We start from the raw sequence: 15,690 nt of genomic DNA, 5'->3' as shown, positions 1-15,690 counted from the left end.
CCACCTTGATTTCAGTGTATAGAGCTTACAAAATTATGTGTGAATTATGTTAACAAAGTTGTCTCAAGAGATTAAGGTTAAGTATTTCTCTGAAACATTTGTAGTTGTAGCCTTTGCAACAGTTGCACATGATAAGGACTTCTGGCACCTCCTGGGAATTCATGAGAACTGAATTTTAAAACTGGAAAAGTTTTCCTGTTGGCTAGAGATTTTAACAACTCTAAAATGACAATGAAAAATGTATAGTTTCTAATAAATTATATTATTGGTCACTTTTCTTCCTTTGAATCTAAGTTGTTTGTATCTTTGGAAGTAAAGGAACATTATCATTGTATAAATGAATTGAATAAGCAGTTTTAACCCTCATTCACAGTGTACTGTGTGTTTAGAAACTAGAGTAAGCCAGAAGGCAGTCAGAGAAAATTCCCATCTACTTGGGTAAGGAAGAACTGCTCTGGCTTTTCTGGGAATTTGTTGGAACTAGACTGAATCCTTAAGGTATACAAAATAGGACTTTGGAGCAGCTTACTCTTTACTTCAGAATGTAAATGGGAAACACAGAGAGCAACCCCAAAACTGCCCATGGACTCCAGAAGAAGAGGATAAGAGAGCTTGAGTGTGGAATGGAATAGGATAGAATTCACCCCAGGAATACTTAGCTTGAAGTGTGAGGTCAAATATTATTTCTTGCTCCATATAGCAGATTTAGAAGGAATGTGTGTACTATGTTAATGCTATCAAGTAGGCTTCATCCCAGGAATGGTTCAATATACAGAATATACAGAAATCAACATAATCCACTCTATGAACATACTCACAGAAAAAACCCACACGATCATCTCATTAGATACTGAAAAAGCCTTTGACAAAATACAACACTCCTTCATGCCAGAAGTATTTTGAGAGAATAGTAATTCAAGGTCCATACCTAAATATAATAAAAGCAATATACAATAGCCAGCATCAAACTAAATGGAGAGAAACATGAAGTAATCCCACTAAAATCAAGGACAATGCAAGGCTGCCTACTCTCTATCTATTCAATATAGTACTTTGTTGCAGCCCGAGCTGCCCCACGCTTGGGGGCCAAAATGTCGGGGACCGCACTATCAATTTTGGAACCCCCACTGTCAAAAGCCTTGGGGGCTAGATTGTTAGAGCCAGCACTGCCCCAAGCTGCTCCGGTCTGTGGGTCGGGGTTCAGCAAGAGAGAGAGTGAGGACAGAAGTGAGGAATGGAGACCAGAGTGTGATTCAATCCCATTTATTCTTCAGTCTCTCTTCCTAGTCCAAGTCCTAAGTCTTGAGTTCTTAGTCCCTAGTTCCTAGTCCCTAGTGCCTCCAAGTTCCAAATTCTAGTCTCGAGTCTCATCCAAGCACAAGTGTCTAATCCTAGTTGCCTGTCTTGAGTCTCAAGTGCCTACTCCAAGTGCCTAATACTTACTAATCATTTCTTCTGTCTGCCTCTTGCCTTTTATATGTCTCACTTCTAAGCCACGCCTTTAAGTCACACCTTTAAATCATGCCCTTAAGTCTTTTCTCTAAATCTGATCTCTAAGTTTCGCCCTTAAGTCACACACCTTTAAGTCTCACACACCCAAGGGAAAATCCTGGGTATCTAAAACAAGATGTTATCAGAGTGTGCTCAGCTGTTGTAGGCTATTGTAATCAAGTCTCTTGTCAGGGTATATTGCTCAAGATGGCTGCAAGGATGATAGCCGCCTTCTGTCAGCTCCCCACAGTACTTGAAGTTCTAGCCAGAACAATTCGGCAACAAAATTTTTTTAAAACTGGTAAAAAAGAAGTTTCTTGCTGTCAGTAGACTCTGGACTTACTGTTTTGTTTTGTCTTAAAGTTATGTTGTTCTTTTATAATTTAGTCAAGTTCTCTTTCTGGTCTTATATTCTTCTTGTAGAAAATGTACTACTTGGTAATGAGAGATCAACCCTGGTTCTTAACCTGTTGTCATTTCAGTAGTTTTTTTTTCCATTTCAAAAGCCCATAAGTGGTTCTAGCACTGAGATTCATTCCTTCTCCATCTATAGTCTAAGGGCATACCTTACTTTTTTTAGGGACCTTGACTTTCATCAAACCAAGACTTGTTTCTTTGATAAAGAAAAATATTTTAGGACTTAATGGTATATAGCAGAGTTGGAAGTCTTTTATGTTCTTTCTGTCTGTGTGTCTTTTTTAGGTGGTTGGTGTGTCAAACACAAAAACAAAGCCCTCAAATGAAAATTAATTAATGCCTCATCTCTAGGGCATGGATGGGAGGTGTGCGGATCATCCAAGAACTATGGCAGTGCTTAAACCAGGTCCTCATTTGAGTCTGCCATTTTCATTATCTCAGTAGTCTTCTAGGAAAAATGGAAGCTAGACAGAGAGAAATGGAGAAAGGTAGATTATGTTTAGAGGATTCATTAGCATTATAGACACCAAACCATGTAACTATTATTATTTATATTAGTACCATAATGTCTGTCCTATATAGACAGCTCCATTTTGGTTGGCCAAATGTTGCTTGTGCAGCTTCTTTAGGCATAGTCCTAATGATGTGATCACCTAAGTCTCCAGTGGGGACTCCATGTAATTACAAGCTTGATTTAGATCATGATGGCTCCTTGCAAACCTTCCAGTTTAAAGATAGGCTCACCTGGATAGTTGTTTTCCCCCAAGAAGCCACTAACCAATTTCTGTTTCTTTGCCCTGCCTCAAGCCTGCAGTAGGAGAGGGAAAGAGAGAAGGTACAGACATACCCCCAGCCTCAGTCACAGGACCCCAGAAGCCATGAAGGAAAGTCAGGGGAAATGCTGAATGTAGTTCTTTTAGTCTATGTTGTTCCTATAGGCTGTCATTCAGGCCATTTTGGGGAGCTTTGACACCATTTTGAAGTATTCTAGAAAAGAGAGAGGTGAGGGTAAATGATAGAGTAAATAGCATTGATTTTTACCTTCTGGGTGTTTTCCCAGCTGTTGCAGTCATTTATTAGAGTCCATAGGATATTGCATCTTTAGAAAAGTACATCAAACCAGGATCTGATGAATAATAAATGAAATAGAGATACTTGATCAATGTAAAGAAAAAAAATGGTCTAGAAAATGAGCACTGGCTAGCTAACTGAAAGAAGATAATTCTCCAAAGATACAGGTCTTCAATTTCATGAATCATTTCATTAGAGGTTATTTACGTAGCACCTTTGTTTTGCATTTGGAAATCATGGGGCTTTTCTCACACATGATGTAGGTTGTCACTTCCATGTAGACCTAATGGGGATTGGCATCCTTTTTTTCTTGCTAACTTCTTTTATATTTTAATTTTTATGCCTTTTTTCCCCACTCACTTTTTCTATGACAACTACCTTGTTTTCTACTTATGTCAATGCCATGGAGTCTTGAATCCAAAAGTCAATTTAATGAAATTCAACTAAGCTTTTACTGAACTATAAACTTTGTACTGTGTTACCTGAAGAAAATGAAAATACTAATACGACTCATTACCTTAGTCATACTCAGACTTGTTAATCTTGTGGGTAGTTTTACAGTGGAAGATAAAAGTAAGTAGTGATGAAGTTAAATGGGATTGGTTTAATTTTTCCTAGAAGAAAGGAGATAGCTGACAAAGAGGCTTTATGTCCACATGATCTGATCTGATCATTTGACAACGATGATGAAAAAAACACATTCTATTTCTTTCAGAATATAGTTGGTAAAGTCGGTTTAAAAAGAAATCCAACTTGACATTGATATCACAGATATTTAGGAGTATTCATGTCTGATAACAGGTTGATATTTTTTTCTGAGTCTCCTGTTTATTGTATCTTTCTGTTTTCTCCCCTAAGAATTGCCTGAGGTTCTAAGCATTGATGAAGAAGTTGAAGAAACAGAGTCTTGGGCAAAGCCTCTCATCCACCTTTGGCAGACAAAGTCTCCTAACTTTATGGCTGAACAGGAGTATAATGCAACTGTGGCAAAAATGGAGCCAAACTGTGCAATCTGCACGCTGCTCATGCCATACTACAAGGTAGTTTGGAGTGTGGCTATCAATGTATCCTTCCACTGCTGTCCTTCCTTGGGGGCTTTTGGTGGGCTGTGTTTGTCTGTTTGATTGATTGGTTTTAGTGTATGTTTCTATAATTGCATTTTAGAAACCCGTTTCTGAACCCAATTCTTTTGCTATAAGACATAAAACTTCTAACTTAAAGTCTAGAAACAAAACATTTCATAGAAAAAACAAACACCTAGTATCTTACTAAAATTGAAAGCAGTACTGTACAGTAATGTAAATATCAGTGACCACTCTTGATTAGTCTTTTTTACCTTTCCGTGTAAAACATGCAAAAGGATCATTCAGGACTCATTACAAACTGCACATCCATTCACTGTTTCAGCTGTCTAGTGATTCCATCATTATTCCATACATGTTATTCCGACAGCATCTCAGCTCAGGAATGAGTGTATTCTTCAGAGTACACACACGAAACAGACCTTTAATGCTGTGTATAACATTGAATTATGAGCTTTAAGGTACAATATATTAGAAAACTCACTAATATAATGTGGTTTTCAAATTGTGGTTCTTCTGATATAATCAGAAATACTTTATTTAAGATCATAAATTTTATAAATGGCTTATTTTTATTTTATGTAGTTACAGACAGTTGTGAGTTACGATATCAGTGTTGGGAATTGAACACAGGTCCCCTGAAAGAGCGGCAGTGCTCTTAACTGCTGAGACACCTCTTCAGTCCCTGATATGAATTTTTTCAAGTGTCATATAATAGTTATTTAATTCTAGTATTTCAGAGCTGCAGAGTGGGTGAAATTCTACATTTTCAACTTTCCAATTAGTAGCTTATTCACTTTTTGTTTTACTTTCCTTTAGTCATTAAATATTTGTTTTTATTGATGTGCATTTAAGCATATTATCTACCTGTATATTTTCTAATAATAAAAATATTCCTTATTAAGTCATAAGATTTGGGGAATTGATTAGTTTAAGATCTAGGGAATAATAAAGGTAATTTATTAGTGGTAATTACTCCATGACCATCAGGTCTGGCACATTATTTTTATCTGACCACATATGCCAGTCCTGTCTTCTGTCTTTCAAGCTTTTGTGGAAGGCATGTATCTTTCATTGATGGTATAGAAAACCTAGGCATTATATGTATTCTTTGAGGTGTAACCACATAATATTTTTCAATAAGTCAAAGCAGACATTAGCCTAGTACACATGGATCATGGACATATATAAGCAAAAGTAGCTATGCATTCCTGAGGTATTTTGGAAGACCACAGTTTGAAGAGGTCCATACAATCCTGAATGAACTCTCAGAGCTTACTGATTATATTTGAATGGGAGTCTGTATGGAAACATTGGTAAAATGCTACCAGTTGAATTAAGGAAAACAACAAGATGAAGTCGTAAAAACAAGATTGTAATGTATTGCCTGTAGCAGGTGTGGATAAAATGGATAAAAGATAACCTCTTTCCAGTGTGTTTCACTCATGTGGGATATATGTTTTTCAGCCTGAAAACAGTAAAGAAGAAAATGATTCTAGATGGGAGACAGCAGTAAATGAAGTGGTTCAATCTGGAAGAAAGACTAAACCCATTATTCCAGAGATGTGTTTCATTTATAGTGAAGAAAATGTAGAATATTCCCCCCCAAATGCCTTCCTTGAAGAAGATGGAACAAGTCTTCTGATATCCTGTGCCAAGTGCTTCGTGCGGGTTCATGCAAGTAAATAAATCCGATTTTCCAGTCTCTGGACTTTCAGTGTTTTATATAGCCCTTACAAATCACCTTAGTGTTACCTGTCAATTGGTTTGTTGATATTGTTCTTTGTACCAGTGTTCTTGTAGCCTTGTTCTTGTAGTTCACGAGCTTGCTGTATAAGCCAATCGGCTAGCTACATCCTTAAAAATCTTTTGGCCTTGTGTTTCAACTTCAGAAGTGCTGGGGTTGTAAATGTGTACCACCATTCCTAGATATATGTGTAGTGAGATTGAGCCCGGGACTTTGTACATAGTAGACACAGAGTCTGCCAGGCAAGCTCCATTTCTAGTCTTATTGTTGATAATCTTAATGGCTTCATTTAAGAGTATGAATAAAATGTCATCCCTTTCCAGTTTTATGAAACATTAGTGAAAAGAAGGACCTGGGTATTTTATTTGGTAGGAGTCCAGTTGTTAGGAATCCCATAAACATGACTGTAGCTTCTTCACTTGTTCTAATGATTCTAGTTATTGTGGAAATTTAACTTAAATGTTTAGTATTGATTGAAAACTATTTTTATGACTTTTTAAGAAGTGGATATTATGCTGTAGATTCTGAGAATTAACTATATTGAACTAAATATTTTTCTTCATAAATATAGGGAAGTCCCTATTAATAGTCATTACAATAGTTAGGTTCTATATCTTTCCTAATTTGTTATTTTTATACAGATAGATAAGTATCAAATATATTTGTAAAGACTGAATAGATAGGATAATCAAATATACATTACAACTCTAATTCTAAAGTATTTCAGTATTCCTGATTGCATTTATCTGTGTTGGTGGCATTGTTTTTCTTTCTGCTTTTATTGGTAGGAGCCACACAAGGACCTCATATATGCTAAGATTATGTTGTGCCACTAAACTACATCCGAACCCTTCAATCACACATTCTAGTCTCAGACTTTTTACTTTTTTTATATGTATGAATATTTTGCGTGTGTGTTTATATGTGTTTCACATACAGCTGGCTGTGAACTATAGTATGGGTGCTAGGAATCAAACCTGGATCCTCTGCCAAAACAACAAATTCTCTTAACTACTGAACTATCTCTTTAGCCCCTCAATCACATATTTTATTAACATATTTCTGTTTTTTTTTCTCCATCATAGGTTCAATGGTTGCTAATGCAATTATTTTTTAAATACATTATCTTACTATGTATAGTCAAAAGACAAAGTACCAGACAATAAGTATGGATTTAGTCTCGTTTTCTAAAGTTACCAACTATATAGTCTAACCATACTAATCCCATAAACATGATTGAATTTAGCATTTGGTTTGACTTGATTTTCTTTGATTAATTCTATTTTTATTCTGTTATTGTCTCTATTATCACACGTTGGTGTTAAACTTGCTCATTTATTTCTTCCAATCTCTTCTATTTCAGAAATGAAGGATAATGTGCCTCTTGCTGACTCCCCATTTTTTTTCTGTCCCATTTCCTCTCCTATTGTCTTTCCCATTCTCCTTTTTTATTCTCTAAGGAATTTTCTCTGTAGGCTAGGCAGTCCTTGAACACAACATATTTTTCCATCTCAATATCTCAAATATTGTTAATTTATTGATTTATTTGCTTATTCATTTATTTTGTGCTAATATAAAACATATATCACCAAGATCTTGGTATCATGCAATTACCACACATATTTTTACCACCTGCCATGTTTACATTTAGTCCTGGCATGGATCCATTAAATACTGAATTGAAAGCAAACTTCCATTACCTTTCATGGACTGTGGAGCTTTTAGCCCAATCACTAAAATTTATGTGAAACTTGATTAACACTCCCCCAACTTGTAATTTATTAGTATGACATTATAGAAATTTTATTTTTATTCATGGAAAGATCTGGAAATATTAATATGTGTCCTTTTATTTTAAGCTTGGTGCTGCTGCACCTCCTGGCCTTGTTCTCTGGAGGTTATTGCAAAAGTATCAAAAGTCTCATTCAACATATACTATATAAGAAAAACTTATCTTGAAGACCCCAAATAAATGACTTTTTAGATGACTAAGTCACTGAATGCACTTGCGTTTGCATGCCTGACTTCCTGAGTTTCATCATCAAAACTTATGGTGGAATGAGATTACTGACCATAGCATCTTGTTCTCTGACATCCACAAACATGTGGTAAATCATGAGTCCACACTGTCACACTCACTGGCATCATATACACACATTAATCCTAATTAAAAAAAAAAAACAGTAAGAAAACTCCCAAATCGACAAAAAAAATACATATTTTCATGTTTTGGGAATTGGTAGCATAGTAATTAAAAAGACAACCTTTAATCCCAGCATTTGGGAGGCAGAGGCAGGAGGATCTCTGACTTTGAGGCCAGCCTGGTCTATAATGAGAGTTCTTGGATAGCCAGGGGTACACAGAGAAACAACAAAAAGTATTTTGTCACAGAACTGGAAATTTTACCTAATTCTTTTTTAATGCTAGACAATCTAACACTGAGCTCTAACCCCAACCCTCATTGTACTTTTTATTTTGGAACAATCTCACTTAACTACACAGATTAGCTTTGAGTTTACCACATAGGTCATGCAGGAGATGAACATATGAACACCATGCCTCTGCTTTCTGGTAGCTGGGATTGCGTTTTCTTCCAGGGTTGTGGACACTTTAAAGATGGAAGAGACTTAATCTGTACATTCGTTCTGTTATTTTCCAGGTTGTTATGGTGTCCCTTCTCATGACGTCTGTGATGGATGGCTGTGTGCCCGGTGCAAGAGAAATGCATGGACTGCAGTAAGTAGGTTATGTACTATGTTATTCCTCTTCTCTTCGCACCCACTATTGACATGGCTAAATCGAATGGAAAGATAAAGTTGGGTACATGTTTCTTATGTATCTAGCCCCTCTCTTCAGGTCATTCTTCATAATGGCTTTGTAACCACTGTAGAAAGTTTAGGAGACTTTCTATGTAGCATTTTACTTCAGATCCTATGGGCACCATAGATCATCAAGTCCATATTTATATTTTCCAGGCTTTATTTTTTTTAAATTTCATTTTCTATACATTTTGGAATCCTTACAAATAAATATTCTAAAAAAAATACTCAAGGGAGGTGTCTTGCTTGATGGATCCTTGAGGAAACAATTCAATCTGTCTGCAATTTTCCAACTATCAAAAAACCTTCCCTTTATTTATTATTCCTTTTATTCACACCTTAACAAATGTGATTAGAATACCTATTCTATGGAGTGGAAGTCATCACTGTGAACTTCAGACAGAATGTTTAGCAAGTAATGATTTTTTATTTAAAGACCACAAATTTCTCTAGGTCAGAATTTACTGTTTTCAAAAAATGCTCTTGGAAGTTTACTCTAAATCTGCCTGTGTTTTTCATTCCATTAATCTACCATGCCATATACATTTTCTTTTTTAACCATGCTCTGTCAGCTTCCAGTACTGTGTTCTTCATTGGTGATCTCAATATTAGTGGTGCTCACTGATTGAGAATATGCCTCACAGCTGGATCTCATGGAGGCATTTTCTCAACTGAAGCTCCTTTCTCTGTGATAACTCCAGTTTGTGTCAAGTTGACATAAAACCAGCCAGTATAATTGACCCCTTGTCATCTCGACACACAACAACATCAGTATTAAGCCTCAACCCTTACTTACAGCTGGATCTACATATGAGAGAAAACATAGTATTTGTGTTTTAAGGTCTAGGTTCCCTCACTTAGCATAAATTTTCTGGCTCTGGTTGCCTGTGAGTTTTATAATTTCTCTTTTTGTAACAGCTGAGTAATATTTCATTGTGAAAATGTACCACATTTTTCTTATCCACTCATCTGTTGATAGAAACCAAGACTGTTCCCAGGTTCTGGCTCTTATGAATAGAGCAGCAATGGACATGGATGAACAAGTACTTCTGTAGTAAGATATAATTCTTTTTCACAACTTCCTCACTGCACTCAGGAGTGCAAAAGTGAAAGCAATATATGGTGCTCCTTTCCAAGGAGCCTATGTACTCAATCATTTTCAAGTTTTCTCCTTTCCTTCTGGAACTGGAAGTCTCTATTGTTGTGGAATTTTTTACACTTTTAGTTTTACATTAAATGGAATATAAAAATTTCTAGAGTAGTTTATATGAAGGGCAGTGACATTTGTTAAATGGATTTTATAATTGTGTTAATTCGCCTCTCCCCTTTAGGAATGTTGTCTCTGCAATTTGAGAGGAGGTGCTCTTAAACAGACTAAGAACAATCAGTAAGTATTAATATTGATTGTGTTGAATTTCGTCATTTCTTTTTCTTCTCACTTGGTCACTGAAGCTAGGGTTGAAATTTGGCTTCAGAGACTTAACGCCAACAGAGTATTCTATATGGCTTGCTTCTACTCTGTGCTTCTTATGTAATGATAGTTTTCATTTTATGAATAGGTTTCTCCTTTATTGTCTTCCCTGTCATCTCTCTTTTCTCCTCTTTTTCTTTCTTCAGCAATACTTCCTTCCCTTTAATTGAACTTTTTTTTTTTTTTGCTTTCACTTCCTCTTTCTTTTTAAATAAATTGGTAGAACTTGGCTTCAGTGGGTGGGGCAAGTGGTCCTGCCTGTCCCATAACACTGGAACTGGAACTCCTAGTGCATTACCTTTTGATGTCATTACCATGTTTATGTATGTATACATGAGTCTGGTTGCCTGGAATGAAGTGTGTAGAAGCATTTATCATCCTTAACATTGATAAAGTGCTATCTAACAGTCAATAATTTTGCTTGAATTTGTACCATCTTTTATAAGGTCATCTAGTAAGATTGTCATTATCCTATAGAGCTGTCACTAGATTTTAGATGTTGTATATAGGCTGTAAGGACTATGGGATGGCTTAAGTGCTTCCTGTAAAAACATAAATCCTGAGAAATTATCTTAATAGTATACTATTAATACTATAGAATGCTAATTTTATTCAAGTCTGGAACAATCTTCTGGTGGGGTTAACAGTTGTCCTTTCTTCTTATTGTCTTAGGAGGAATCCTGGTATTCATTGTTTAAATGAAATAAATAAGCTATGGCTAAGCAAGGCCTAGAAGTGCAGTCTTTTAATCTCTGTACTTAAAACGCAGAGGCAGATATATCACTGACTTGGAGGCCAGCCTGATCTATCTAGCAAGCTTCAGGACATCCAATATCTGTCTTTTAAAAACAAAGACACAAACAAAAACTTTCATTTAAACATAAGTTAATAGTGTGATATTACAAACCCTAATAATGTTCTCAAGCCCTCTGTTTACTTGGACGTTTAACACTTAAGAGATACTGAATAGTATAACAAATTTATGCAAATTTGGGATGTGAAAAGATGCTCTAATGTTTTAAGAAGGAGATCAGGAAACAAACTATATTTCACTTCTCTTTAGCTATAGATTGCTTTGTTTATATTAATATTGCATTGAGGAAAAATATTTAAAGACTTAATTACTTATAATTTTACAGAAAATATTTGTATTTGAATTAATTTGCCTGAGAAAATAATATATATTATATCATGTATTATATTAAAAGGTGATTCCTAGTTAACTAAATATTCTATTGCCATGTGTCAATCTATTCAAACATATTACACATGTAGTATCAAATGAAAATGAAAACCTACATTTTCAGTATTTTTATGGTTTTCAAATGTATATAACCATGTTATAGGACTTAGTCCTTGGCCTTTATAAGGTTCGATTTTTGTATGTGTTCATGCCTTAGTGTACATGCAGCTCATGGCAAGAAGGCGGACAGGACATCAGATCACCTGGTATTGGAGTTTGTCATAGTCATGAGCTACCATGTAGGTGCTAATACCTGCCAAGATTCACTGCAAGAACTGCTGAGCCATCTCTCCAGCCCTGTTTACCTAGTTCTTGTTACAGTTATCCTAAATATATCCAGTTGTCATTAAAGAGGTTTATAATCCAGAACTTACTTGCAGTGGAATTAGGTTTTTGGATTCATTTCTTCTTTGTGCAAGATTGCCACTACCAAGTTGAAGTTGGTAAATTTAGGGAATTTATTTATATTTAATGTCTCTTTTCCTTAGGTGGGCTCATGTCATATGTGCTGTTGCAGTTCCAGAAGTCCGATTCACTAATGTCCCAGAAAGGACACAAATAGATGTAGATAGAATACCTTTACAGAGGTTAAAATTGGTGAGTGTCAAAGTTTTTTTTTTACTTAATACATTAATGTTAATTTCAACTTCCAAATTTGTTTTGTTTCCGAATCAGTATATCTAATAGCTTCATTTTATTCTACCTATATTTTCCTCTATCCTGAATATATTTTTCCTTACAAATTCTTTTCTAGACTAGTCTCTATAACTGCCCTCTTTTTTTTTTTTTTTTTTTTTTTTTTTTTTTTTTTTAAATATTGGAAAGGGATCAGTTTTCTTTATTGCAAACATTAGGCTCTCTGAGATTGTTCAGTTCCCTAAAGTGCCCTACAGAAATTGCCTATTGTTTTTCCTCTCTTTTCTCTCTTGTGTTTCTTTTGGTATAGGAAATATGTTCAACCTTAGCAACCATCAAGAAGAGCTTTACAGAGGAAATGCAGAAGCTTTTTTGTTTTTTATCACAAAGTTTTTTTTTTTACTCAAAAGTAGGCACTAGATGCTTGACATTCCCAACTCAAATTGTTACCTTTTAATCTATTCAGAAATGTTCATCTGATCTCTTCACTGATTCACCTTGTGTGTACAATAACTAATTTTTTGTTCGTGTACCTTTCTGTAACACATAGCATCAATTTAGGCCTCCTTTCTGGTTTTTGTTTTGAATTTTTGTTTGTTTGTTTTTTAATGCAGGGTATCTTTGTGTATCAGAGCCCTGGCCATCCTGGAACTTGCTCTGGAGACCAGGCTGGCCTTGACCTCTTGCCTCTACTTCCCCAGTGTTGGGATTAAAGGCATGTTTTACCACCACCCAACCTATTTTGTTTATTTAATAAGACACTTTCCTTAAGGTAAAAACATACATTTAGTATGCTGGTGAACTTCCCTACAGGTTCTTCAGTTTCTGTCATTATTAACTCATAATCACTCTACTAAGGGACATTTCAAGCATTATCACTGAAACTGTTGCTTGTTTCTTATGACTTTCTTCCCACAAAGGGACCCTTTCTTAAGGAATTTAATTTAGTCTGCTGTCCTTTGTTCTCAGAAAGGGTAAGTGAATTCTATTCCCATCATAACACTATCAAGGATTTTTACTTTAAGAAGAAATATGTGATCTACTATTACCTAATTTGATTAATGTGGTCAAGGTGTAAAAGTAGGCCTGTAGAGACAGCTCAGTATTTAAGAGCAAGAGTGTCAACCTCCTCCCCACTCCACATCTTCCTGTTCATATGAATACAAAATGTTTAAGTGTTAGCTTATTTCACCAAATAACTATCATCTATTTTGCTAAATACTGTGTAGTTTTAAAATAAACCCTGGTTCTCAGCCTTTAGCATCTTTTAGTCTATATCATGGTTTCCCAGCCTTAGCACTTGATCTAGTATTTTAAGTTATCTATACTTAGGGAAGCTAAATAGCTTATTAATGTTAAGAAGATTTAGGTGAAGTATAAATGCTGTGATATGTATGGTATGTGGCAAATTATTATTTTGGGCTTAAAATAATTGTAATCTGAAGAGTATGATCATACAATAACAAATCGTTTCAGCCTTTCTAGGGATTCTCCTTTAATTTATACCTACCTTTGCATACTCTACTAAAGTATGGCACCATTTTACTCATTTTCATCATGCAGAAGATATGCTTATGCTAGTCATTGTATTCATTTATTTGGTAAGAGATTGTTAGGTGGGTCCACAATCCCCCTAAAACAATACAAGCAGTTGCCATTTTTTTGCTTATTGTTGCCAACCAGAACTAGATGATAAAATTGTATTGTTGAAGATACAACATGTGCTAATGACAGAGCACAGAAAAATTAAGTTTGAACTGAACAGACATGTCCCAGTTGTGCTTACTCTCACAGTGACTGAAGATGCTAACCAAGAGCAGTGACAAGCTCCTGTACTGCTTTGGGAGCCCAGTATCTGGTGTACTTAATTGTCATCAGCTGCTTTACTCAGCTATGGACCCCATACCAGACAAAATAAAACCACCAGTATAATGGTATTCCAGGCCCAGGATGCTCTCTAAATTCTTGAATTTCAGCACCTGTCATGACTTCCACAAGGTGGGTAGGGACAGTTGAGGCAGAAAGAGATTTGTAAGGCCCTCCCTAAATATTATAATCAGCTAATGCATGGTAGGAGAGGAAGAAACATTTAATCCAGACGTGTGGCCACAGGTAAAAGTGGCCTGTGTCTCTTGACCTCTTCACCCATGCTTTTGTAAGCAACACTAATAAAAATGATCTCATCTTACTAATTATTATTATTATTTATTTTAGAAAATAAAGAAAAAAAATGAGCAAATTGATCTTTTCTTATGCAGCATTGAGGGGTAGTGTGAGTCTTTCCGGCACCCACCATGTGGTAATGTTGCTGGTTTGTCTGCAAGTGCTTCATGAGATCCTTGCTCAAAGATTATCTTGTATCGGTGTTGCAAACTTGGTTGCCTAACACAAAGGATAGGAGCAGATCACAAAAATTAAAACAAAAACAGAATAATAGTTTATAATGCATTGAAACATTCAAAATGATGAAAACAAATTTTTTTGTTCATTTAGCCATTTAAAAGACATTACTTTTTCTTTGAAAACAGTCTTTCTATATAAGTCATGATTAACACTTATTAACTACGTGAGGTTTAATGAAGAACTGATAGGCAGTCATGAACCTTAAGTATCTTCTATTTAAACTATTTTAAAAAGTCAGTATTATCTGCAGTCTTTCATTGATATGAAATCTTAGAATTTAAGAAACTGTGCTATTAATACTATTGGTAGATTTGTATTAAAATGTTCAACCTACAGCTTTTGGAAACACCTCTGTATAATGATTTGAATAGAAAGCTTTGCAGAGCATATAAGATAGTAAACAAGAAAATTTCTTCAATTGAATAAGCTTTTCTATACAGGAGAATTGCAGTTTGCTGAAAAGAGACATATGAGAAAGAAGCTTTTCCATTTTCTCCCTAAGTATTTACTCTTGTCCATCTTGCTTGATGATATAACAAGTGGGTCCTCTATTCATTGTAGCACTAAATAGACAATGATGTACTAGATTTATTTTTAAAGCATTCTATTTCTATTGCTAATTCAAAATAGTTTACTAATTTGTTTTCCTATTCTTAGCCATTCTTACAGTGGCTAAGGTGTTCAATGGCTGAGGGGGTTAAATAGAGTCATAAAACTTGTTTAATTTGTACTTCCCTTATGGCTAAGGATGTTGAACATTAAAAAAATTTTTTTCTACCCATTTATATTTCTTATTACTATTTTTTAATTGAGTTCTTTTCTTGGTGTTCTGGTTACTCTTCTGTTTTAATCAGGGCTAGTTATAAAAGAAAACATTTAATTGGAGTTTTGCTTGCAGTTTCAAGGTTAGTCCATGACCATCATGGTGTAGGAGCATGGTAGCAGAGAGGCATTGTGGTGGAATAGTAACTGAAAGCTTATCTTCTGAAATATAAGCAGTAGTCACAAAGACAGAAAGCTGAGCCTGGCCTGGGCTTTTGAAACCTCAAACCCCCTTCCACTGACAAAATTCCTCCATCAAGGCCACACATTCAAAACAGTTCCACCAACTGGGAACCAAGTCTTCAAATATATGAGCCTGTGGGCACCATTCTTATTCAAACTACACCACACTTGGACACTGATTTATTTTTTTTTTAAGTTTTGTTTTGTTTTGTTTTCCTTAATTTCTTTCTTGGACCATTTATCATTTGCATAAAGGAGGGCTACTGATTTCTTTGACTTAATTTGTATCCAACCACTTTGCTGAA

At 35.3% G+C, this 15,690-nt stretch overlaps 1 protein-coding gene across 4 annotated transcripts in view; it reads left to right on the top strand.

Moving 5' to 3' along the window:
* Kdm4c (lysine demethylase 4C) overlaps positions 1–15,690 on the top strand; it is a 161,066-nt gene that overhangs the window by 92,656 nt on the left and 52,720 nt on the right. For all 4 annotated transcript variants that reach the window (XM_034502228.2, XM_034502230.2, XM_076934763.1 and 1 more), the window contains 5 exons: positions 3,838–4,019; positions 5,529–5,742; positions 8,468–8,544; positions 9,959–10,014; positions 11,830–11,938. In XM_034502228.2, coding sequence (XP_034358119.1) covers positions 3,838–4,019; positions 5,529–5,742; positions 8,468–8,544; positions 9,959–10,014; positions 11,830–11,938 — 638 coding nt within the window. The remainder of the gene's footprint in view (positions 1–3,837; positions 4,020–5,528; positions 5,743–8,467; positions 8,545–9,958; positions 10,015–11,829; positions 11,939–15,690) is intronic.

The sequence above is a fragment of the Arvicanthis niloticus genome, chromosome 5 (genome assembly GCF_011762505.2).
Source record: "Arvicanthis niloticus isolate mArvNil1 chromosome 5, mArvNil1.pat.X, whole genome shotgun sequence".
Taxonomy (NCBI): domain Eukaryota; kingdom Metazoa; phylum Chordata; class Mammalia; order Rodentia; family Muridae; genus Arvicanthis; species Arvicanthis niloticus.
This window is presented reverse-complemented; position numbering and strand designations above follow the sequence as displayed.